The sequence below is a fragment of the Hevea brasiliensis genome, chromosome 9, assembly GCF_030052815.1.
Source record: "Hevea brasiliensis isolate MT/VB/25A 57/8 chromosome 9, ASM3005281v1, whole genome shotgun sequence".
NCBI lineage: Eukaryota > Viridiplantae > Streptophyta > Magnoliopsida > Malpighiales > Euphorbiaceae > Hevea > Hevea brasiliensis.
The window spans coordinates 95,468,388-95,493,831 of NC_079501.1; the positions used below are offsets into that span (position 1 = coordinate 95,468,388).

Consider the following 25,444-nt stretch of genomic DNA (forward strand, 5'->3'; position numbering starts at 1 on the left):
CTATTTGTAGGAGAGAGCTAGCGATGATGAATCAGGCAATGGACGAATATGGGGGAGAATAATCAAGAGAAGGAGGGAGGGGTTATTGAGGATATGGAAGTTGCCAGGAGGTGTACATTCTAGAAGAGACAAAAAGAAGGGATGGAGAGAGAAGAACGAGTGAGTCAGCGTGAGAGAATAATGAGGGAAAGAGGGAGCATTCTTAGAACGGTGAGTTTTGGATTTCTTTTTTTTTTTTTTATTTTTGGCCTTTTAACTGCCAAGTCATCTAAGTTCCCGGTTGCCTGAGGCTGGAAGAATCAAATGCTAAAATCGTCTCAGATTGATTAGTATTTGCATTGAATTGTCAAATGCGCGATAGTTTAGGATTTTTTATGGCTTTAAGCCTATTAGAAATATATTGCCAAATAAAAAAATCTTGAGCTTGCTTTCTTAGGATAATAGGGCAAAATTCAATCAATGCTTAGATTAGGGAAAAAACCACAGCTAATTAATATAAGAAAAAAAAAAAAAACATTCCAAGGGTACTATTGCCCCGTAATAGCAGCATGGTGTGGGACCCACGTGTTCCACAAATAAAGCAATCTTAATGGCAATAGTACATCAGCATTGCACCAAATATTTGTTCTTGACAAGTATACATGAAGATCAGTTCATGCGTCAAGTAACATGCTTCTAAAATTGGGGTTGATCGTATGCTTGTATGCACCAATATCTCAAGGTAAATTTACAAACCAATTTACATTTTAAAATTAAAAAAAAAAAAAAAAATCGAAGAACTATCACAAATGGACATATATACATCCAGGCAAGTATGCATGTGTATGGAAAATGCTTTTCGTTGGGACACCAACTCACGGCAGGAAAAGATCATCACTCATCAAAATGGCAGTAGATAATAGAAACTGCCATTACCAGTCAATACAATATAAATTTAATCATAACTTAGATTCAAACATCAGCAGATGATATAAGGGGACTGTTAAGACTGTTGGAGTTCACAGAGTACCGAATTGGCAATAGAGCCGGGTCTTGATAGGCAGTGACCAATTTATCAAAAAATTCAGCCATTGCAGGGTCGTTTGCCTCTTCCTTGTCCTTTTTCATTAAAACCTAAAAACATAAACCCGGCCCAGTAAACAATTATTAGGAAGTAGGAACTCTAAAGCCAGCAAAGTGAATAAGACTATTATGCACCCGGGCATAGGGTGGAAAAGTATGGCACATAACATACCTCAGCAGGGTAAGCAATAAAAATGGGTAGAAAGCGTTTTCGGCAGTACTCATTGAAGAGCAGCGTGAGGACTGGAAGCGGAAAAACTAAAGTTGATGCAATAGATAGCTTCTTTAGTGTAAAGATTCCAATTGAAATTGCATGCATGAGTACCAAAGAGAATATCATTGAATTGTGCACAATAGGCCAGAACTTCCCAGCAGTCTCATACTTGGGCATGTATACATTTTTGAACTGTGTGATACAATCAAAGTATCAAGTTCATCAAAATATTGTAAGGGTCTAGTGCTAACATAAAAAATCTTTAGAACTAAAGTTACGCAGACCAGTGATAAAGTGTTGATCCCTTTAGTGACTTAAAAGTTAGTGATCTGGCAAAAATTTTTTTATGCAAACTGAAAGGGGAAAATCTTACTACCAATATCTAACATAAGAACATATTCACACACATGCACCCACATTCAGTAGAATATTAACCACTTTCCCACATCTGTTACAAGTAGGAATGAACTAAGACCCTGCACATTCTTACTTGTGGATTCAGTCAAGTGCACTTCCATGATTTTATATCTTAACTTTACCATTATAGAAAGAAAAGTTGAATGCAATATCAATATTGCATTTAGAAGATAGATAAACCCACGCAATTAATGCATTTTTATCCATTCTAAAATAATTAACTTTCCAATTGGTACTTAATAATTGTCTTACAGAATGATATATAACCTTACTTCAAATTTCATAAAAAATTGGAAACAGGAGTCTATACTAACATGAGGCATTTGTAATAGGTGAAATTATAAGTAGTAACCAAACAAAAGGGAAAAGCTTGCAAAGATCCTAACCTGATTACTGAAGATGATGTATGCAAGACAGAGGTACATCAGGAGGAAGGGCAAAATTAATGGAGCTAGGAAGAAATATGTAATGCCGAGAAGTGCAAAGAAAAGAATTCTTGGGATGTCCCTGTGATAAGGAAGAGATGGAACTTCAAGTTCATCTGTACTTTTGCAAAATCTTGTTACTAGAGAGTAAATAAGAGGAATTATGCGACAGAGCTCTGAAGCAGTGCTTGTCCACCCAGACGTCACAACATAAGCAATGAAAAATGATGCCTACAGACAGATGTGTCATAAAATAAATATGATAAAACAGATTTTATAGTAAGTTGTATAGTTGTATTGTAAACACAAGCTAATGAAGCTCTCTTCCCCTCCTCCCCACCACCAATGAAAAAAAAAAAAAAAAAAAAACCCAACATAGAAACACATTCAAAGCTGGTACTTTGAAATTCAGGAGAAATTTTTTTTATAGACTTTTCCCATGCAAGCCACATCAGATATCTATGAACAAATTGAAACTATATCCAGGATATCTGCACCCGATATCTGTTTAGGATTCAAAAACTCAATTTTTTAGGTCATTACCTATTTGTGTAAATGCAAACTGATAAAATAATCAAATCTAATGAGACTACCATTTTTATTTTTTGCTTATTTTCTTTACTTCTTAAAAAATTTATCTTGGCTTCATAATGCACAAGTATTTGTGAATTAGCATAGAAATGAAGATAATATTAATAACAAGTCAAATGGGTCTTTAACATCCTGCATTGTAGGTCAAGCAACAATAGCAAAATGCTTATCAGGTAAATTCATTTCATCCACAAATATGGTAAAAAAAATGAAGATGAAATGGAAACAAATCAAAGTTTTGTTACAGAACTTCGAGAATTTATCCAAAACCACTTGATTCTTTTGAGGATAATTACAAAAGAAAGCTTAAAGTATAGGGCCAACTTCAATTAACGTCCTAACATTACATTACATTACATTTTGATCTCTCATAACTTAAGAATTTCAATTCAAATCTTGGCAGAGTTTTGATTTTTCAACTCATTGATTAATTTCTTCATGAAATCTTGCAAATGTGCTGTATAAAGAAAACCCCTTTGAGCAAAACAAGTTTATAAGTTCAATTTTTATAAGTAACTATTGCTATGTGAACTACACCTAGAACATCAACCCCAAATCTAAAACTTTCCTAAAGTCCAGCTTGGTATTCAACAATTTCATGAATTCATATATTAAATTAAAATTCACTGTATATGTAATTATAATCTCAAACTACTTTTGTCAAACATCAAAGAAAACTACAGAAATTACAAATCAAAAATAAAAAATTCTTAAATTCTAGACCATTTAGATCTTAATTGAAATTGGCCCCAAACTCCAGGACTTCTTTTCATCTATGTTTAAGGGGTTTGAATTTAGACTTAAACCTACATGAAATGATATTAGTTTTGAAAGCAAATTTGGGAATGTGCTTGTTTGTGGATGATTCATTAGAGAGAGAGAGAGAGAGAGAGAGAGAGAGAACAATGAAGAAGTGGACAATCACAGCAGACATATTGTTTATAAGATAAAATTATGGCAATCATTAAATTTAACATTTTTAGATCCAAATGATTCCCATAGTTCATGTAACCAAATGTGTTTTACAAACAAAGTAACAAACCATAGCCATCTTGGTATTTGAATTATTTTCTGAGATTTTTCAAAAAGCTAACAACTGCTTTGAGTTTGAATTTTCCATATTTAATTTCTTTATTTTGTAGGTTCAAATATTAATTCATTCAGATTTATTTAGTTCCCATTCACATATTTTACATATTCAGTAATTTTAGACATTTGAAGCTTCAAGGTTTAATGTCCTGTAGATATGTCAAACAAATCTGATAAAGTCAATCCAACAATAAGCAATTTCTTTCAACACCTAAGAGGGATTTTTAAAAACTAAACTAAAGGGCACTAAGCAGGTGCTAACCTGATACCACAAAAGTCTTGGTGGCAATTTAAAACCTCTATTCTCATTAAAAATTTTCAAATTATTTTTCAATGGAGTTATATATCTTACCTGTGCAGGAACAGCAACAGCCAGCTTTGCAGGAATATCCTTGGGTTCAAGAAAGATGTTAACCAGGTATAACACTGACCCAGAAAACACGGTTGCGAAAAAGATATTCCATATTGTGAACCAAAGTACTTTGTTACATGCACTCTTCTCTATATCACTGTGAGAAATGTATCCTTGAATGGAGGAAAGGAACTCCATGATTGGAGGCACAATCTTAAGAAACAACTGAAGAATTAGACTGGGAAGGTATCCTGTGATTACTTGACTAACAAATGTGCTGCAAACAATGCATGCAAAGTTTAGTATTCCACAGCAAATACAATATAAAACGACACGATAAAAAAATTCCAAAAAAATTCTGATTGATTGTTAACAAGTTGCCATGCTGCTGGTGTTAGAACAACAATACTCTCCCAAGCCAGGGGGAGAAAAGTTAAAAAGAAACCATGCTGTTCCTATATGTCTTCAAGCTATTCTAATTATGCATCATTTGACATTATTAATCTGTTTAGAGGAATTCACAATGGCTTCCTACTTTGAACAAAAGAATGCCAAGTGATATGAAACAAAGAACCTATCAAAGTTAATAAGAAGTGAACTCAAGGTAGCACACTGATAAAAAGTGGTACCACATGGCAACCATTGTCACATTAGACAATCAGAAAGTGCAGCATGTCAAAAACTAAGAGTTCACCAAACAGCAACTTTAATTACTGTCAGAGAAAAAGTACTTTTCATAATGATGAAGATAATAAAGAAGATGAAACTAATAAATTAAGATCATTACTCACATGGTTAGAATGCTTTTCAAGAATGGAAACCAAATCTCCAACTGACTAAGGTTAGTAAGACCTTGCACAACTACAACAGGAATAAGGAACAAAATTGTTAGAAGAATACATGCAACTACAACCACAAGCTTAGACATCCACCTTCGCATGAATGATGAAGAAAAAAAAGGCCAATAAACATCATCAGGTTCAGGGGCTAGCTCCGTGATCCACTGTATGGGGTTGATTGATTGTTGTATGTGGAAAGCAATGGCAGCTCCATACCGAGATTTGAAGGACACAAAGGCAGCCCGAGTTTCCTTTTCCACAGAGAAGCAATTTGGTTTAATCCAATGCACCAGACAACATATCAAGAAGGGTGAAACCTAAAGAACTTAATCAAAATGCCAAAAAACCAACTTCTGGAAAGCAATAAGAAAAATATGCATTATGAACATTAGCATGAATATATTCCAGTGACTACACAATGGCAACTACCATAAGAATAAAGATCTGACTAATATACACACACACACGCAAGCGCGCGCGCGCACACGCACGTGCACATACACACACACACTGCCTTATAAAACTGTAATGCTAATAAATCCCAAACAAAAACTCCCAGAAAGTCAAAAGCAAACACTCAACACACTCATGTATGCTTTTGTGTCTAGATGAACGAAGGTAGGCCACTGACACACATGTAGGAGTTTCCTTCTATCGTAAAGAGGGTGAACATGTTGAAGCATTGATAAAATTACCTAAGATACAATATAAATATGTTGGTTAACCTGCTGAATGTAGATGTTAATAAATTTGATGAATGTAATGCATGTAAAAACTTTACAGGATCCAACACCTTCATGAGTGTCTCTTTGAATTGTCAAACAAGATGTAAAGATAGATTACAGAACATAAAAGGAAAAAGGAAAGATTATTGAAAGGATTAAAGTGAAAAGAACAGCACATCTGCCAATGATAAATCAGATTGCTCTAATCTTAAATTCTGCTCTATGTCTTCTAACTTCTTTTCATAATGATCCACAAGATCAACCTTTTGTCCAAAAAATCCAATACGTATGTACTTATGCTGAGAGGGTTCCGATCTCAAGTGAAGAAGCCTTTTGTACAATGTCTTTGCTTCGTTCTACACAAAAGAAAAAACATGAGAAAAAAGGGAAAAGGGGGTACTGAGTAGCAATCTAAGGAAAGTGTGTTTCCTAGGTTACCAGAAGTACTGATTTTGAGATCCTAGAAAAGTTTATCATAATGAATTATTATTTTTTTTCCCCTTTGTGGCATGTTTCATGTTTCCTACAAAGAACATGGTGAGCTATCAAATTCAAATATCAACTATTATGCTAGATGATAGTTCAAAGACAATTATTATTATATTTTGAACTAGGTAACTTGAGGCCTACTTTTCACCAGCCATGGAAGAATGTAGTCACTGAAGAAGCTTAATAGTTGAATTTCAATTTCAGTTTTAAGAGTTTTTATTCCCTGAGGAGCCGTTCTGTGACATTCTTGTATAAAAAACTAGAGTGATATTCTTGTATAAAAACTAGAGTGACTTTATAGCATGACTACTTATGAGAAGTTGGTCTTTTAATTGAAATTTTTAATTGATTCTTGAGAAATTACAATTCTCATCCTGAATTCTTATGTAACGATAAATATCCATCTAATTTCAGACTCCTTAAGTTGTGATTAAGATAAGATAAAAATTGAGAATTTTGATAATTAATAATTGCCTTTGTGTTCTCTGTCTCTCTCACCCACAACAACACCCCCCCCCCCCCCCCCAACCCCAATCCCAATCTTTTCATGCATGTATGTTTCTTTGTTCAGTGCATTACCACTTTTTAGAAATATTATTGCTTATTATGAATTTATGATAATCAGTCTTGGACAAGCAACCAACGCATTGAAGACACGAGACAAGAAAGTAGCCACTTCATGCAATAGGACTCTCTTCAGATTTCCTTCCTGAAAACACACTTCAGTTAGACCATAAATGAGTACTGACCTTTATCTAGGCACTATTTTCTAAAATGGCCCAACAAAGCAGCTCCCACATTCTTAATCCTAAAACTCAGTGTTCAATGGGCCATTGTTGGCTTGTGAACTTTTTCAGCTACTGTTTTTTAATATTTGCCTGATACCCATTTTTCACATCATAATTCAATAGCTAAAGTGCCAAACTATATTTCTACAAATTTACAAACATGCCACCACCATTCCCTTGCAAGACAGCACAAGCTGTCATGCAATACCATACATAACTATGCATTACATTGAAATAACCACATGATCTTCCACAATAGCTCAAATATAAAAAAAACTAGTCCAATAGGAAAACATAACTCAGGCACAACAACCTTGGAAACAGGACAAAAAAAAAGACAACTGGACATACTATGAGACTCCGAAGTTTGCTAGTTCGACGAACAACCATATGCGACAGATAAGTAGTAGGGTGAAACTCTGTAAAGAAGCTCTCAACACTTTCACTGACACTGCTGCCAACCGAAACAGGGATACCACGAACTAAGATGGTGAACTGACGTGGCTGAGGTTTGGATGAATAAAAGTAAGCAATCCTTTTTGAAGATATATATTTATATTCCTGCACAATACAATATCACTCAGCACCATTTCATACATCAATCAATGGATTTATCTATACAATTACCACTAATTTAAAAGATAATAACAGTTAGTTCCTCCAAAATATAGGTTCCTTTCCACAATAACAATAATATATCTATCACCAAAATATAAATTTAATTTATCACCCAATCATAGAAAAGGTAAACTTGTCCATTAATGGGCACAATGAGTTGGAGATAGTCAAATTCTGCTAAAAAGCATACATAGTAAGTTGTAACTGCATAGAATTAAACTTACATGATAAAGTAGATAACAGACGAAAATAGTAAGGATATACACAGCAGAGAAGTGAATCCACAACCTGCCAAAATGGCCAAAAGTCATGAGTTTTTCTTCATACTGACATTAGTCATGCACTTAGACTTCCTTTGTACTCATAAAGTTTATCACCTCAGTTTTTTTTTTGAAGATTTTTAATATAGTTGAAAAGCCAATTTCCATAACTAATATGCCTCATACAAAAATAACAATAATAGTAATAAATAACTTGTATGCCTAAAATTCCAGTTGAGTGGCAGAAACAAAGCATAAAACCTACTAACTCCTGTCAGAACAAGAAAAAAGTGGTAACTTTCTAACACAATTGACCAAAATTAAACAGGAGAAGATACTGTGAGTTACAAATTATAAATGGGTAGACCTAGCCACGGACTGGGTTGTGCCTGGAACCAAACAGGTCAAACCCAGACCTACTTAGAGAAAAGTACTAGGTTCTATAGTAACAAAGACATTCTTAATTCTTATGAATGAATAGTAATCTCAGTACAATTACTGTTCTGAAACAAATTGAGTTGGAGGTGGAAATTACCATTTTGAGCCACTGTTTACATTCGAAATGGTAAACACATCCAAAGAATTATTTGACAAATCTTCGAAGTCAATTTCATGAAGCTGAGTTCCCATGCAGTTCACCGGAAGAAGAACAAAGACCCCTATTATCCCAGCAAATGAAAACACTCTCAAACTGCAGTATTAAGATAACTATGAGCATGAATTTGAGTTTAGATGAAATGAGAAAACAAATACAAGAAAGAACCAAATCAACATAATAGCAACAAATAATGCAGCAAAATAGCATGCACTGATGTATCTGCCTCAAAAGAAAACAAGATATATATACACATGCACACAAACATAGTATATAACTGATAGGGATTTTATTGCACAACGGAAAAATATTAGCTGCAGCTGATAAGTAGTACCAGAACAATGTGGATTCTGGATTGTGCACATGACCCACAAATTGAAAAGTTAAAGTTGAAAGGCGGTTGCCTAGATTCCTATGCATGCAAACAGGCAGCTGAACCCACTGGACAAGGAATTGCGCAACAACAGTCCAGTTGCCTTAAATATTTGTTATTAGTTTCACGAATTTATTGATAATCATTGATGGCATATAATATCTTTTGTTAAGAACTGGTGATCTATCAAATGGAAGAGGCATAGACGAAAAGGCAAGAAACAGAGGTTTGGAAGTGTTAGTAGTATGCCCTAGAGCATATCATTTAGTATGTATCTTGTACAAGTTTTTATTAATAAAAGGCATTTCCACTTTTCCGTTTACATAAGATATTTATGTGTAATAGAAAAGGTCCATTGATATTTTGTTAGAAATTCTATTCTTAAGTTGTTAAGAATATGAGTGACAGTGTTTCTAGCACAAAGTATCATAAATAGGTTCACAATCGAGGATACTTCATAACAAGGACATGACTTATCCAGAAAGATTGTATTCATATTTGTTCCCAAATTATTTATATGAAATATAAATAAGATGGAATGGTGAGTCTCATGCCATATGACAAACATGATAGGCACTTATAAATGATAAGTAGGCCGAACCAGTGATACTTATGACAAGCACATGGAATTTACTCTTGTCAATGTTTTGTCATAAATCATATCAGTGCATATAATCTTTAGACCTGAGATAGCACAATTATCTTGTATATAGGTAGTTTGAGTTTGATACTGCTTTCATACTTGTACTGTGTATGGGTATATGGGCATGTGTTGACTCCTACTAATTATATATGGAGGTAGGTGTTCATCAAGATGGAATCTGTTCCTCTAAGTAAATAGAGATAAAATCCTATGTTCATTTAATTGTTCTTGATGTTTCAAGTTCCTGGCCAGGACAGATAGATTTAATCAGAAAAGAGTTTCTGATGAGAAAATCTTTTTAATCAAGAACAGGAATTAAAAGAGAACATAATATTCATAGCAAATGGAGTTTGACATAAATCATGACTCCAGCTTGAGTTGGGATTTTGTAACAGAGAGATTCTAGTACATGGTAACATATGATTATAGGTTCATTTAAGGTAAATCTTATTACTAATTAGGTGGCCATGGCATGCTATGCTAGGTGTTAACCATGGTCTATGAGGTGCATAAAATGATTTAGAGAAATCATTTATGGTAAGAAAGAGTTCTGATGATATTAAGAGTTGATATCATATCTCATTGCCAATTAGTGATGAGTCTAGTAAGTCACACACATACACAAGTTATCACCTAATTAAATATGATTTAATTAATTAATTAAAGAGTTTAATTGATTAATTAAATAGATTTGGTTTGCAATTAGATTGCAAAGTCCCTAGCATGACTTAAAACCAAATCTAGATTATTGGATGTAAAGTATAAGTTAAATTTATATTTCAAGTGTTTAAATATGAATTTAATTAATGAAAAATTAATTAATAGAGATTAATTAATTAATTTATATTTGATATAAATTGATTAGAAAAGGAGAAATAATTATTTTGGGTTAAGAACTCAAAATTAAGACACAGGGGCATTTTGGTTATTTCACAGGGTGACATGTGGCATCATGAGATGGTGACACATGGCATTACACATAAATTTGCCAAATGTTTTTTAATCATGCAAGATGATTAAAATTAAGATTAAATATAGGTTTGACACTTGGCACAATGTGATTGGGTCAATTAAACCTAGAACCAATCAAAGGGTGACATGTGGCAAGGGTTTAAGTGGTAACCTAGCTATATAATTGTTGTTATGAAAAATAAAACATACAAGCCGCTGCTTCCAAAGGTGCCGCCACCCCTTGGCTGCCTCTTCCTTCTTTTCTTCTTAATTTCTCATTCATTCCAAGAGATTAGCAAACAATCTCTTGAATTAAAAATACTAGAAATTGTTTATAGTGTCCTGTTTACATCTTTAATCTCTTAAAAGGCAGAACTTGATTTTCTAAATAATAGAAAAAACTTTAGAAGCTATTCAAGGGCTGCCATAGGTGTTCTTGGTGTGGACAAGCTAGAGGGACAACATCTGGTGTCCTGAAGACGAATCTTAAAGGCGCAAATACACTGTAGTGCATCAAGAGGTTAATGTGTTTGTTCTTGATTTAATCTAGGGTTCTAAAATTAATCTGATTAATTTTAAAATCTTAAATGGCAACTACAGATCTAAAAAACATATTAAAAGAGTTTTAATATGTTGTTTATCATTGAAATCAAATAGATAAAAATAAATCTTGCATGATGCATGTGACCCTAGGTGAAAATTTTTGAATTCAATGGTATAAACTTTTATTTTTCACGCTTCCGTTCCTTCAATTGGTATCAGAGCCACTATATTTGCTATTTAGATTGTTGATTATATGATTTAATTGTGTGTTTTGATCATGAGATGATTTATCCATTGCTGGTTGCAATGGATGTGTGGCGGCATGCAAGAGAACACCTAATGGTGCGCAAGGTTTGTGGTTCCATGGGTGGCTCAAGGTTTGACTTTTTAATTTGCAATTGTTGTATGATCTAAAAGCTCATACTATGTCTAATTAAATTGTTTAATTAGAATTTTAATCATATAATTAAATTTTGATTCAAATCAGAATTTTAAAAATTATTTGAATGTGATTCAAATCTGAATTTTAAAAGTTGTTTGAATGTGATTCAAATCTGAATTTTTAAAGTTGTTTGAATCATATTTAAATCTGATTTTTTACAATTGTTTGAATAATATTCAGATCTGAATTTTTAAAAATTGTTTGAATGTGATTCAAATCTGATTTTTAAAAATTGTTTGAATGTGATTCAAATCTGAATTTTTAAGGTTGTTTGAATGTGATTCAAATCTGAATTTTTAAATTTGTTTGAATGAGATTCGAATCTGAATTTTAAATTTATTTGAATCATATTCAAATCTGAATTTTTAAGTTGAATATGAGATATTCAATTTAATTTAAGTATGTATGTTTTATTTAATTGTTAAATAGTGATATGCATGATGGATAATCATGGACTATAAAAGACCAATGTGATTGGATTTATTTCTTTTATGTTTCTTTGGAATTGCATATATATTAATTTATTTTAATTTATTTTGGGCATGTATTATTAAGTTTGTAATAATTTTTGGATTGTAATTTCATTTATTTAAGTTCTTGTAAATTCGCCTTGGTATGCCAAGGATTACTATGTAATATTGGATTGCAAGAAGTTCAAGGAGGTCGAGAGCATTGGTGGGACCAGTGGGAGGAATTCAAGATCAAGTGTTGATTTTGTACTCCTTCAGCAACTCTTGTAAAATGAATAAATGAAATGCACCTAGGAATGCCCTGATTCAATTCTTGGTGGCTCAGAATTGAATCCCTTAGAAAGTCCATGATCATATCATATTTACTGTTTATCCATGAATGCATGAGATGTATGGGAATGTATGCAATTATATGATATATGCATGCTAAATGGATAATGTGCAAAGTAAGACCTTAATAGCAATTAGGATGACCATAAAATCTTCCAAATAAATGATTAAGTTGGAAATACTATAATTAAAGTAATTATAACATGGGCCCTCCATTGGGGCAATTATTTTAAGAAATTTTAAATAGTTGCATAAGATGCAATTAATTTAAGAGATTTTCTTAAGAATAATTGTTAAGCATGAGATGTTGTAAATATGTAAATGGTTTGGTGACCAATATTAGATGTACCTGAGGACATTAAAATTATTTGCATAATTACTGGCTCAATGGGATCAACTTAACTAATGCAAGATAAGTCAATAATGGATGTATCTGAGATTTTGAGCATTAGGGGCTAGGTAAAGGATTGAACCTCACATGAGATGTGATAGGCAAGGAGTTGCTTACATATAGTTTATTGTAATTCCAATAACGGATGTACCTAAGCATGATCAATAGAATTATAAGAATTCAATCACCCACTAGAAATCCATCCAACTAGGATTTCCGTTTTCTACTTTGGAAGTGTAGGATTCGCTAAGTTAGTGGGAGGACCAATTTCATTAAAAGACCATAATCATTTTGGTTAATTACTTGATACATTTACTAATTAATTTAGTTATTTTCTGCAGTTAATTTTCTAATAATAATGAGTACAGAACAACCACCACCATCCAATATCCTTGCAAGCATACTTGATCACACTAGGTTGACAGGACCTAATCTCTCTGATTGGCTAAGAAATTTGAAACTTGTCCTGAACCTTGAACATATAGGATATGTTCTAGATTCAAATGTTCCTGGTCCCTTACCTCCAGAGGCCACTCAAGAGGAACATGAAACTTTGGACAAGTGGAAGGAGCATGATATGAGAGCTAAGTGTTACATGCTTGCTTCCATGAGTAATGAGTTACAGAAGCAGCATGAGAACATGCAAAGTGCGAGTGAGATCCTCCTTCACCTACAAGAGTTGCAAGGTGAGCACAGTAAGAATGCTAGGTATGAGATATCTAGGCAGCTGTTCCGCATGAGGATGTCTGAGGGACAGAATGTTGGGGATCATGTCCACAAGATGATTCGGCTGATTGAGCAGTTGGAACATCTTGACTTCAACATGGATTTCCAACTACAGACGGATTTGATCCTTCAGTCCCTTCCTGAGTCTTTTGGGAATTTTGTGACAAATTTCCATATGACTAAACAGGAATGCACCTTAGCTGGTTTACTCAACATGCTGGTTATTGCCCAAAAGAATATGCCGGGCAATAAAGGAAAGGATGTAGCTTTGATTGCATCTTCTTTTGCTGGAAAGTCCAACAAGAAGAAGGGTAATAAGAAAAAGAAACCTCAGATTCCTGGTTCTTCCAAGAAAATAGCTAAACGGAAAGGGAAGATTAAAGCTGATGGAGGCAAAGGAAAGTGTTTCCACTGCCAGAAGGATGGGCACTGGAAAAGGAACTGCCCAGAGTATCTTGCTTCTCTGAAGGACAGGAAGGATAAACTTTCGGAAGGTATGTCCATATCTTGTTATTTAGATTCTGCTGATACTCATAGTTCATCTACAACTTGGATTTTAGATATTAGTGTCATTTCTCACATTTCTAATGATATGCAGGAACTTGCAAATAGTAGCAGCTTGCGTTCTCAAGATGTTAGAGTCCGGATTGGCAATGGTTCAACTGTTGAAGTTTTTGCCATAAGATCTAAATCTTTTTATATGTTTGGACATGTTTTGTGTTTGGATAATATTTTATATGTACCTGATGCTTTTAAGAACATCATTTCTATATCTAGTTTGACTAGAAATGGCTATAAATTTCAATTCACAGATGATGTTTGCAATATTTATTTTAGAAATAAATATGTTGATTCGGGTTATATGAATGAAAGTCTTTATTATTTAGATAACAATGACAAACACAAAATGAATGCAAGTGATCTAAATGAATGCAATGCCATGGTGAAAACCAACTCAAGTTCAAAACATATTTTGCACTTAAGGTTATGTCATGCTGCAGAATATAGGATTGCAAAACTGGAGAAAATGGGGATTCTATCCTCATTGGGCTCTGAGCCTACTCCAACTTGTGAATCTTGCCTTCAGGGCAAAATGACTAGATCACCCTTTGTAGGATAAGGGCTAAGGGTTGAAAATATTTTGGAGCTAATACATAGTGATGTATGTGGTCCATTTAAGGAAATGACTAGAGGCGGTTTTCATTACTTTATTACCTTTACTGATAATCAAGGTTTGGGTATTTGTATTTGATGAAATACAAACATGAATCTTTTGAAAAGTTCAAAGAATTTAAATCTGAAGTAGAAAATCAAACAGGAAAGAGTATTAAAACTCTTCGATCAGATCGTTGAGGGGAATATTTGAGTACAGAATTTGATGAATACTTGAGAGAGTATGGCATTGTTTCCCAGCTGACTCCTTTTGGGGATTTGCATTAGAATCAACTTTGTATATTCTGAATAGGATTCCATCAAAATCAGTTTCTTCCACACCTTATGAGATATGGCATAGAAGAAAACCAAGTCTTAAGCATGTTAAGATTTGGGGTTGTCCAGCTTATATCAAAAAGCTGAACACTGATAAATTGGAAACCAGATCAGAAAAGGGTCGATTTGTTGGATATCCAAAAGATAGTTTTGGATATTATTTTTATTTGCCTACATCACAAAAGGTTGTGGTGAGTAGAGATGCCATATGTCTTGAACAATAGTTTGTTCAAGAAGGAGGCAAAGGAAGGCAAATAGAGTTGGAATTAGAGAATTCTGACCAACCAACAGATCAGATGGATATAGATCCATCTAGTCAACCTACACCCGTTGATGAAACATCTACAGCTGTTCCTCGTAGAACAACCAGGGTATCTCACCCACCAGTGAGATATGGTTTCCTTCATGAAGAAGAACAAGAGTTGTCTACTCATGAAGAAGTAGATCATGGAGATGATCCACTCACCTATGAAGAAGCTATATCAGATATAGATTCTTTAAAATGGATTGATGCTATGAAATCTGAAATTGATTCCATGTATAAGAATCAAGTTTGGGATCTTGTTGACCCACCTGAAGGTATTGTACCTATAGGTAACAAATGGGTTTTCAAGAAGAAAATTGGTTCTGATGGAAAGGTAGAGACATATAAGGCAAGGCTAGTAGCAAAAGGGTTTCGTCAAAGGCAAGGAATCGACTATGAGGAGACTTTCTCGCCTGTTGCCATGCTTAAATCAATTAGGATTCTATTAACAATAGCTGCATACTATGATTATGAGATTTGGCAGATGGATGTCAAAACAGCTTTTCTCAATGGATACATTGAAGAAAACATTTTCATGGAACAACCTAGGGGTTTTGAATCCCAAGATGGTTCCAAGGTATGCAAGCTAAAGCGATCCATTTATGGGTTGAAGCAAGCTTCGAGGAGTTGAAACATCCGTTTTGATGAAGCCATTAAATCCTTTGGTTTTATAAAAAATGAGGAGCCATGTGTATATAAGAAGGTTAGTAACAGTGCTATCACTTTCCTTGTCTTATATGTGGATGACATACTGTTGATGGGTAATGACACAGGTATGCTGATAACTGTAAAGGTATGGTTGTCAAATACATTCTCCATGAAAGACTTAGGGGAGGCAACCTATATTTTTGGGATTTGCATCTATAGAGATAGAGCGAAAAGAATAATTGGTTTATCCCAAAGTCTATACTTGAAAAAGGTGTTAAAGAGGTTTAACATGCTTGATTCCAAGAAAGGATTGTTACCAGTGAGACATGGTATCTACCTTTCTAAAGAGATGTCTCCAAAGACACCTGAAGAAAGAGATAAGATGGCCAGGATTCCATATGCTTCGGCTATTGGAAGCTTAATGTATGCAATGTTGTGTACTAGGCCGGATATCGCATATGCTGTTAGTTTGACTAGCAGCTATCAATCCAATCCAGGTTTGGAACACTGAATAGTTATCAAGAATATCCTTAAGTACTTGAGAAGAACTAAGGATTTATTCTTGATCTATGGAGGTGGAGACTTGCAATTGGATGGTTATACTGATTCTGATTTCCAATCAGATATCGATGATAGAAAGTCTACCTCTGGATATGTGTTCATTTGTAATGGAGGTGCGATCGGTTGGAAGAGTTCCAAACAGAGCACGATCGCAGATTCCACTATCGAGGTGAGTATATTGTCGCATCGATGTCGCAAAGGAATCTGTTTGGATAAAGAAATTCGTGATGTAACTTACATGAGTTCCTTCCATTGAGTCAACAGCCCACTATACGTGACAACAATGGAGCAGTCATACAGGCTAAGGAACCAAGGTCTCACCAGAAATCCAAACATATAGAAAGGCGCTACCACATTATCAGAGAAATAGTTGGACGAGGTGATGTAGCCATGCAAAAAATAGTATCAGCTGAAAATCCAGCTGATCCATTCACTAAGCCTATGTCACAGACTCAGCTAGACCGACATCTTGAGAAGATGGGTCTAAGATATTGTAATAAATGGCTCTAGTGCTAGTGGGAGATTGTTAGTAGTATGCCCTAGAGCATATCATTTAGTATGTATCTTGTACATGTTTTTATTAATAAAAGGCATTTTCACTTTTCCGTTTACATAAGATATTTATGTGTAATAGAAAAGGTCCATTGATATTTTGTTAGAAATTCTATTCTTAAGTTGTTAAGAATATGAGTGATAGTGTTTCTAGTACAAAGTATCATAAATAGGTTCACAATCGAGAATACTTCATAATAAGGACATGACTTATCAAGAAAGATTGTATTCATGTTTGTTCCCAAATTATTTATATAAGATAAAAATAAGATGGAATGGTGAGTCTCATACCATATGACAAACATGATAGGCACTTATAAATGATAAGTAGGCCGAACCAGTGACACTTATGACAAACACATGGAGTTTACTCTTGTCAATGTTTTGTTATAAATCATATCAGTGCATATAATCTTTAGACCTAAGATAGCACAATTATCTTGTATATAGGTAGTTTGAGTTTAATACTACTTTCATACTTGTACTGTGTATAGGTATATGGGCATGTGTTGGCTCCTACTAGTTATATATGGAGGTAGGTGTTCATCAAGATGGAATCTGTTCCTCTAAGTAAATAGAGATAAAATCCTATGTTCGTTTAATTGTTCTTGATGTTTCAAGTTCCTGGCCAGGACAGATAGATTTAATCAGAAAAGAGTTTCTGATTAGAAAGTCTTTTTAATCAAGAACTGGAATTAAAAGAGAACATAATATTCATAGCAAATGGAGTTTGACATAAACTATGACTCCAGCTTGAGTTGGGATTTTGTAATAGAGAGATTCTAGTGCATGGTAACATATGATTATAGGTTCATTTAAGGTAAACCTTATTACTAATTGGGTGGCCATGACATGCTATGCTAGGTGTTAACCATGGTCTATGAGGTGCATAAAATGATTTAGAGAAATCATTTATGGTAAGAAAGAGTTCTGATGATATTAAGAGTTGATATCATATCTAATTGCCAATTAGTGATGAGCCTAGTAAGTCACACACATACACAAGTTATCACCTAATTAAATATGATTTAATTAATTAATTAAAAAGTTTAATTGATTAATTAAATAGGTTTGGTTTGCAATTAGATTGCAAAGTCCCTAGCATGACTTGAAACCAAATCTAGATTATTGGATGTAAAGTATAAGTTAAATTTATATTTAAAGTGTTTAAATATGAATTTAATTAATGAGAAATTAATTAATAGAGATTAATTAATTAATTTATATTTGATATAAATTGATTAGAAAAGGAGAAATAATTATTTTGGGTTAAGAACTCAAAATTAAGACACAGGGGCATTTTGGTCATTTCACAGGGTGACATGTGACACCATTTGACACATGGCATTACACATAAGTTTGCCCAATGTTTTTTAATCATGTAAGATGATTAAAATTAAGATTAAATATAGGTTTGACACTTGGCACAATGTGATTGGGTCAATTAAACCTAGAACCAATCAAAGGGTGACATGTTTCAAGGGTTTAAGTGGTGACCTAGCTATATGAGTGTTGTTATGAAAAATAAAACATACAAGCTGTTGCTCCCAAAGGTGCCGTCACCCCTTGGCTGCCTCTTCCTTCTTTTCTTCTTCATCTCTCATTCATTCCAAGAGATTAGCAAACAATCTCTTGAATTAAAAATACTAGAAATTGTTTCTAGTGTCCTGTTTACATCTTTAATCTCTTAAAAGGTAGAACTTGATTTTTTAAATAATAGAAAAAGCTTTAGAAGCTATTCAAGGGCTGTCATAGGTGTTCTTGGTGTGGACAAGCTAAAGGGACAATATTTGGTGTCCTGAAGACGAATCTCAAAGGCGCAAATACACTGCAGTGCATCAAGAGGTTAGTGTGTTTGTTCTTGATTTAATCTAGGGTTCTAAAATTAATCTGATTAATTTTAAAATCTTAAATGGCAAATACAGATCCAAAAACATATTAAAAGAGTTTTAATATGTTGTTTATCATTGAAATCAAATAGATAAAAATAAATCTTGCATGATGCATGTGACCTTAGGTGAAAATTTTTGAATTCAATGGTATAAACTTGTGTTTTTCACGCTTCCGTTCCTTCAGGAAGACCACGTTAAGCCCACCTAAATCAATCTGCTAGCTTCTCACTCTCAAGCTTTGCTTCAGTACTCCCTATCTCTCTCAACCATAAACCTATCTTTTCTGTATAATGCTCACCCTAAATGCATTATGTTAGAATGAACACAGGAAAATTAAGAATATCCAAGTAACAGCCAATGCCACATTTTCACTTTGACGTTCGCATGGTAGAAATTTAAAAAACTTATGCTATCAAAACAAATAGCTCTTAGAAGATAGGTCGGATTATATTTCCTGAGTCCTGACACTCAAGATATTTGTTGACCCAAAGGCAAGTTCAAAATATGTTCATGTCATAGATGCTTGTCAAATGACTACCTCTGTCAGCTCATGTCACATAGTCAAAATTAGGTTAAGAAGGTGAAGTAACCAATAATAGCTTACTTGCCTAACCCCAGCAAAACAACATAAAAACATCCAAAACTTTTATAACCAAAATATGAATATCTACAGTTGTCGGTCATTAATTGTTCCTAAATCCAAGGAAACAAAAGAATAAAAGGGTCAATCCAAAATAGAGCTTCTATTTGTTAGAAAAGGAAATTCAGCTTCAGAAAGGATTCAAATTACCTGAAGGTAATAACTCGCATAAAAACCACCGCGTCTAAGCCTGAGGATGACAATATGTCTTCTTCAGATAGTTTCCATGCTCTTTTAATCCAACCAGTAGAAGGTATTAGCCTTTCTAGGTTGAAATGACTTCTCCGTTTAGAATTCCCTTCAACCAGCAAGCGTGGTACATAAACTTCGTAATTACTTGGTTGATTCCTCAGAATGGAGTACAGTATGAAGAATAGAACACAGAGACCAGAATTTATTCCCAAAGATGTTAGAAGAGCAGAGACTAGCATTTTGTGACAGCAATCTCAATACCATATGAATGATGACCAATCAACCCCTAAACTGCACCCAGGCACAAGACAAATACTTAATGATTAACAACTAAATACAGTGAATTAACTAGAAAATCTAAACGATCTACCAAGGATTAGAGAGTACAACACCCTGCAAAAACTTAAATGATACAAACATATTGACATGTGCAGGAAGTTACAACTGGATGATACTAGAATCCAATCCAAAATGTTGAAAGAAAATAGAATGTAGAGGATTTTTGGACTAAATGAATTCCATAAAATTTTATGCTCCATTTGCATTGAGGTGGATTTTAAATGACAAGATATTTGCATTTAGTATCATGTTGAAAATTTATGATTTTTTTTCACTTAAAAATGCAAATTCAGATGCGCAGTCATTTTAAATGCATGCTTATCCAAATGAACCCTTATAGAATTCATTAACAAATTCACACTTAACATGTTTGGACCCTAATGAATTATTCTGAATTGCATAACTTTCAATTCCATGAAATTAATTATAATTAAGTCAAATTTTTACAAAATTGACAGAACTTATAAATAAATTCTTTAAAAAGAAAGTACTAGAATTCAATAATGAGAGTTCAAACAAGTTGAATATCATGTCAATGATTTGAATCAATAATTTTCTTGAGAAATCAAAGTATATCATTCTTGAATCAATTTCCCCTAAACCCAATTGCAGGTTACAATACACTCTAAAGTAAAATCCATTACCAGAAATCAAACAACAACACATTCTACTAAAAGTTAAACAAACTAAACTGAAGTAATTTGGTTCTGGGTCACCCATGTGGGTCAAGAGGTGGCACTTCGGGTAATATAAAAAAAAAAAAAACAAAGGGCAATTTCCTTCTTGAAAAAGTTCTATATAAAAGATAAATTAAGGAAGCCTTTGTTACTGTTAATATTGGAGCAGAAAACTGAATAACAAGAAGAAGAAAAAAAAAGTGTGTTTGCATTTTTGGTTTTTCTTTTTGGTCCTTCGATAACACTCTCAAATGCAACAAATTGTAAAGCAATATATCTCTGCAATTAAAAGGTACACTTAGACTGTGAAATAATTGATATAATTCATGTTTTCATGTGATTATACTCAAGACTAGTCAAACAAATGAGTTGGTGTTTAAGAGCAAATGCATGAACAAGGTATTAGAAACTAAAACAGGAGTACAATTTAACCAAAAACTCGAAACAAACAAACAAATAAGCCAAAGATACACTCAACATCATGATTAAGACATGATGATCATTTCACATTCGTTCCAAATCATAACTAAATGTGCCTATCAAGGCTGCTTCTACTGCCAACAGTAATTAAACAAACCTACAAAAGAAAATTCAAATTAAGAGCTAATTTTACGCCTTTTTCCCCCAATATAAGCTCAATAAACACAAATTGATAGAGAAAGAAACCCTTGGAAAGCAATTGATGAAACAAACCAGATAATCAAGAGCAAGAAATTCAGCAAAAAAATGTTAGATATACAAAGAGAGAGAGAGCCGTGAATCGAAGAAATCAACCTCGTGTCGTTTCGATTTCGCTGTCGATGATCAGCGAATGCTTTACAGAACTAATTAAAGAATTTTTGGAGTATAATTTGGTAGCAGAAACCGACTTTGGCATTTGGCGCTTTGCAATGGGAGACTAGCAAAAGCAACGGTTGCTATGCTTGCTTGGATTTGTTTAATTACCAGAAATACCGCTAACATGTTCGTTTCTTTTCCCCGCAAATACGGCGACGTATTGTGACAGTGAACGATCATTTTACGTGTTTCTAACAGCGGAAAACAAGGAGATTTTGGGGAATTCGCAAGAGAAGGGCAATCACAGGTCAACTGCTTTAAACGGTGATCACCTCGGTAACTACCACAAGTCAACGCACAGCGACTCAGACTATCATCTTCAAAATTTAATTTTTATTTTTCAATTTAATAAATTTTTCAATTTAATAAATTTTTCAATTTAATAAATTTAATTTTTATTTATTTTTTTTATTAAAAGTGTATCTTAATTATTAGCTAATCATATTAATTATTCTATAAATTCTCACAATAACCTAAAAATAATGAAAGTTAAATAATAAATTTTAAGATTTCGGATCAAATAATACACTTATAATCACTAAATTTGAACTTAAAATCTCTCTCAAGCTTACTTAATCATTAATAACTAAAAAATATTGTATGATTTAATATATTATTATTCATAAGATGATATTTTTATTTTTATTAAATCAAGTTTGATCAATTTATTTTCTTTTATGTAACGATGAATATTTGATTCCTTACTTCATTAGAAGGAAAGATTCCTCTAGTTTCAAAATGAAGTTTCTTTGCTTATTGTGTTTGCTTCATATTGTCTAAAATAGTAATTTGTTTGAATTATTTAGAGCCTAATTGATTCAAAAAAATAAATTATTCATGTTTACTTGCATAATTATTCAAAGTATAATTAATTTAAATGACTCAACAATTTGATTAGCCTATTTTGAATTTCATTTGTTAAAGCTAATTGTATACCAGCATACATACATACATAAAAGGTGGCAACTAATGAAGCAACATCTTTTTTATTATTTCAAGATGTTTTTTTAGTTTTCTTAGTACGTTGCTTGATTTCTCATCGAACATATTTGTCAGGATGTGGAAAGAAACTGCCACATTGCTAAACAAAACTAGATTGGACTAAATTTTGGATCTCAAAAATTGCTTGGTTGTCATTTCTTGCTTAGAATATCAAATACTAAGAGTGTCACGACCCAACCTATGGGCCAGACCGGCATTAGGACTTGGGCCAGCTTAAAGCCTCCGAAGCCCGTAGTAAGCCTAACTATTCATTAACCCAACTCTAAGGCCCATTTGGACCTAATTTCAAGAATTCAACCGGACAGAACTCGACCACAAAATGGACCTTTCAACGGGAAGTTTTTGACTCACCCGACCTGTAAACAAAATAAATACTCAATTGAGGAGCTCAGCTCACCCTCCACATACTCATATCAACATAAAAATAAATGGGAGCTCAGCTCCCTCATCCAGTCCATCAAACATGCATGTGATAATAATTTTACAGGTCCAAAATAACAATTTATATTACAGACCCAAATCAATTAAATATTTCTAACACATGCGAAAATTCTAAAAATTTATAGAATTACACAAACATGAATAAATAACCTGCGAGGGAAAAAGCAGGTTAATCTCAAAAATATCCTCCTGTGGCCTGGAAAAATATTGAACAGGAGTAAGCGTTCGACTCAGAAAGTAAAATATCAATTTTAACCATAATCTCTATAACTATCTGAAACTAATGCACCTGTAGAATAAAATGCAACATCAGCAATAATTTCACATCATAACAGCAAAAAGGTAATTTGGAGCACTCACACACCCAGTAATATCGATCATAATATATGGGAGCTGATCCCCTATACAGCTCTCTTAAATCCAACCTGGTGCCAGTGAAGAACTCAAGCCGGACTTTCGCTTAATAAACCAAATCGGGGTCCCAGCGAAGAACTCAAGCCGTGACTACCCCCGAAGGATCGGGTCCCAGCGAAGATCTCAAGCCGTGACTACCCGTCCTATCCATAGTACACACCACATCACACGCACGCCAACGCACACACACTGCTCTAAATTACCACAACAACATCCATGGCACTTTAACAGTTATGAATGCAACATAAAACGTGCCTAGAGTTTAACTACATAGATACATATATATAAGTGATGCATGGGCATGCTTAAAAATATAATAATATCGAAATTACAATTAAAATTAATATTTTACTCACAGACTTGACGCAGCATCGTATGGCCATGAGGAAGAAGGCTGTCTCGGCTCACCTGACAATTACATTACAATTATTTAATACAATTAACTCAATACAAATCATGAAAAGACCAAATACGTCCTAAGTCGTGCCGAAAAATCCGGCAGAGTCTCCCCTATACCTATGACCTACCCAACCTGCAAAAGGGCTCAAAACACACTTCTATTTTCACAACTCATATATCCACAATTCAATCACATCACACAGCCCCTCCTGGGCCCATCAAATCAGTCATCCATCACAATATGTAAAATTTCAATTTAGTCCTTATAATTGATCATTTTTGCAAAAACTACACAAACAAGCTCTAAAAATTCTAAAACTTTGCCCCGCGGTCCTTAGCAATATTACTAGGCTATTGCAAAAAGAATCATAATTTTCTGAGCTACCAAGAATATTTTATAGATTTTTAATCCTATTTAAGCACTAGAAAATTATGAAAAAGCAAGGTTCGGGTTTACCTTTGCCGATTCTGACTTCGGGAACGCGCTTGGGATGTCTAACAATGGTGGGGTAGCCAAAACTCCGATCCAGTTCGGAGACTTTTCCGGTAGCGGGTCTGTTTGGCCGGAAATTCACAGACCTGGACAACTGTCAAATTTCCCCGAATTGAGGATACCTACACGAAGTCCACAACACGGGGGTTAGTAGATAAATTTTACGGAATTTTCTAAGCTCATTTAATGCTCGGAAAACACTGCGAAGTTCCGTGGGACCCATCGAAAAATAGTGTCAGAAAAATTCGAAATTTATGTCGCCGCGAAGCTCTCGACGAGTGGAGCGCTTTGGCACTCTCGGTTTTCTCGTGGGGTTCACGGTTTGCAAGAAATCTAGCCCAAAAGTCAAAATGGACTAAAACTTCCCAGACAAAAATTGGACAAACCGCTCAATGGATTTCATTGTTCTTGGTGTCTATGGAAAGCTCTCGACGAGTAGATGGATTTAGACACAAGACCCAGTCCGATTGGTGGCCGAATCGGCCAGATTTCGGCCGGAAAGACGAAGCGGCGCGCTAGGGCGTTGCGTCGCTTTGGGCGCTGTTTTCCAGCGTTCCAGGTTGCGGCCGGTGGGCTGGGACGGCTGGGGATGGGCGCCGGCGAGCTGGGGTGGCAGGGGAGGTGGCGGCGCGGCAAGGGGAGGAGGGAGGAGAGAGAAAACGGGAGAGAAGGGGAGGGAGGTCGGGACGCGCGCGGGGAGGGGAAGAAAAAGAAGAAGACCAGTCTGATTCGTCCGGTCCGGTTCGATTTAGAAATCATCAAAGTTTATATTTTCGAAAAATCGAACCCGATTTTTAAAATCAGAAAAATCTCAAATAATTTCTTAAAATTTAAATAAAATTAAAATATCAATAATACTCATAAAATAAAATAAAAATTAAAATTTTGAAGTGTTACATTCTTCCCCCCTTACAGAAAATTCGTCCTCGAATTTTACACAAGGTAGAATAAAGTATATGATTACACATTGAACATATAAGGGTACTTGCTACGCATGTCCCGTTCTGACTCCCAGGTGCACTCTTCTACTGACTGACTCCTCCACAAAACCTTAACCATAGGGATCTGTTTTGATCTTAGCTGTCTCACTTGGTAGTCCACTATGGCTACAGGTTGCTCCTCAAATGTCAAGTTCTCTTTTAGCTCTATTACATCCGGCTGTCGTACATGAGAAGGATCTGGAATGTGTTTCCTGAGCATGGAGATGTGAAACACAGGATGAACATGAGAAA

The 25,444-nt window shown here is 34.3% G+C and overlaps 1 protein-coding gene across 7 annotated transcripts; it reads right to left on the reverse strand.

The window, feature by feature from the left end:
- Positions 1–854: 854 nt before the first annotated feature.
- LOC110650929 (CSC1-like protein At1g69450) lies at positions 855–21,545 on the reverse strand. Of its 7 annotated transcripts, XM_058154022.1 has the most exons (11): positions 21,401–21,545; positions 19,569–19,901; positions 8,405–8,560; positions 7,834–7,897; positions 7,343–7,552; positions 5,891–6,070; positions 4,942–5,240; positions 4,151–4,427; positions 2,080–2,349; positions 1,235–1,468; positions 855–1,113 (listed from the first exon to the last, which is right to left on the reverse strand). In XM_058154022.1, the coding sequence occupies exons 2-11, from the start codon at positions 19,847–19,849 to the stop codon at positions 952–954; spliced, it is 2,133 nt and encodes a 710-aa protein (XP_058010005.1). In that variant the 5' UTR covers positions 19,850–19,901; positions 21,401–21,545; the 3' UTR covers positions 855–951. The 7 variants fall into 7 exon arrangements, with proteins under 7 accessions (XP_058010005.1, XP_058010006.1, XP_058010007.1 ...); XM_058154023.1 differs by lacking the exon at positions 8,405–8,560; XM_058154024.1 differs by lacking the exon at positions 7,343–7,552.
- Positions 21,546–25,444: the final 3,899 nt, after the last annotated feature.

Bases quoted from the DNA above. Each gene is read 5' to 3' on its own strand.
- LOC110650929 (XM_058154022.1), bottom strand. From the start codon at position 19,849: ATGCTAGTCTCTGCTCTTCTAACATCTTTGGGAATAAATTCTGGTCTC. The intron at 5,241-5,890 runs GTGCTGTTCTTT...TCTGTGGAAAAG, and splicing joins CTGATTTATCATTGGCAGAT to GAAACTCGGGCTGCCTTTGT. The intron at 2,350-4,150 runs GTAAGATATATA...ATCTGTCTGTAG, and splicing joins CTGTTGCTGTTCCTGCACAG to GCATCATTTTTCATTGCTTA.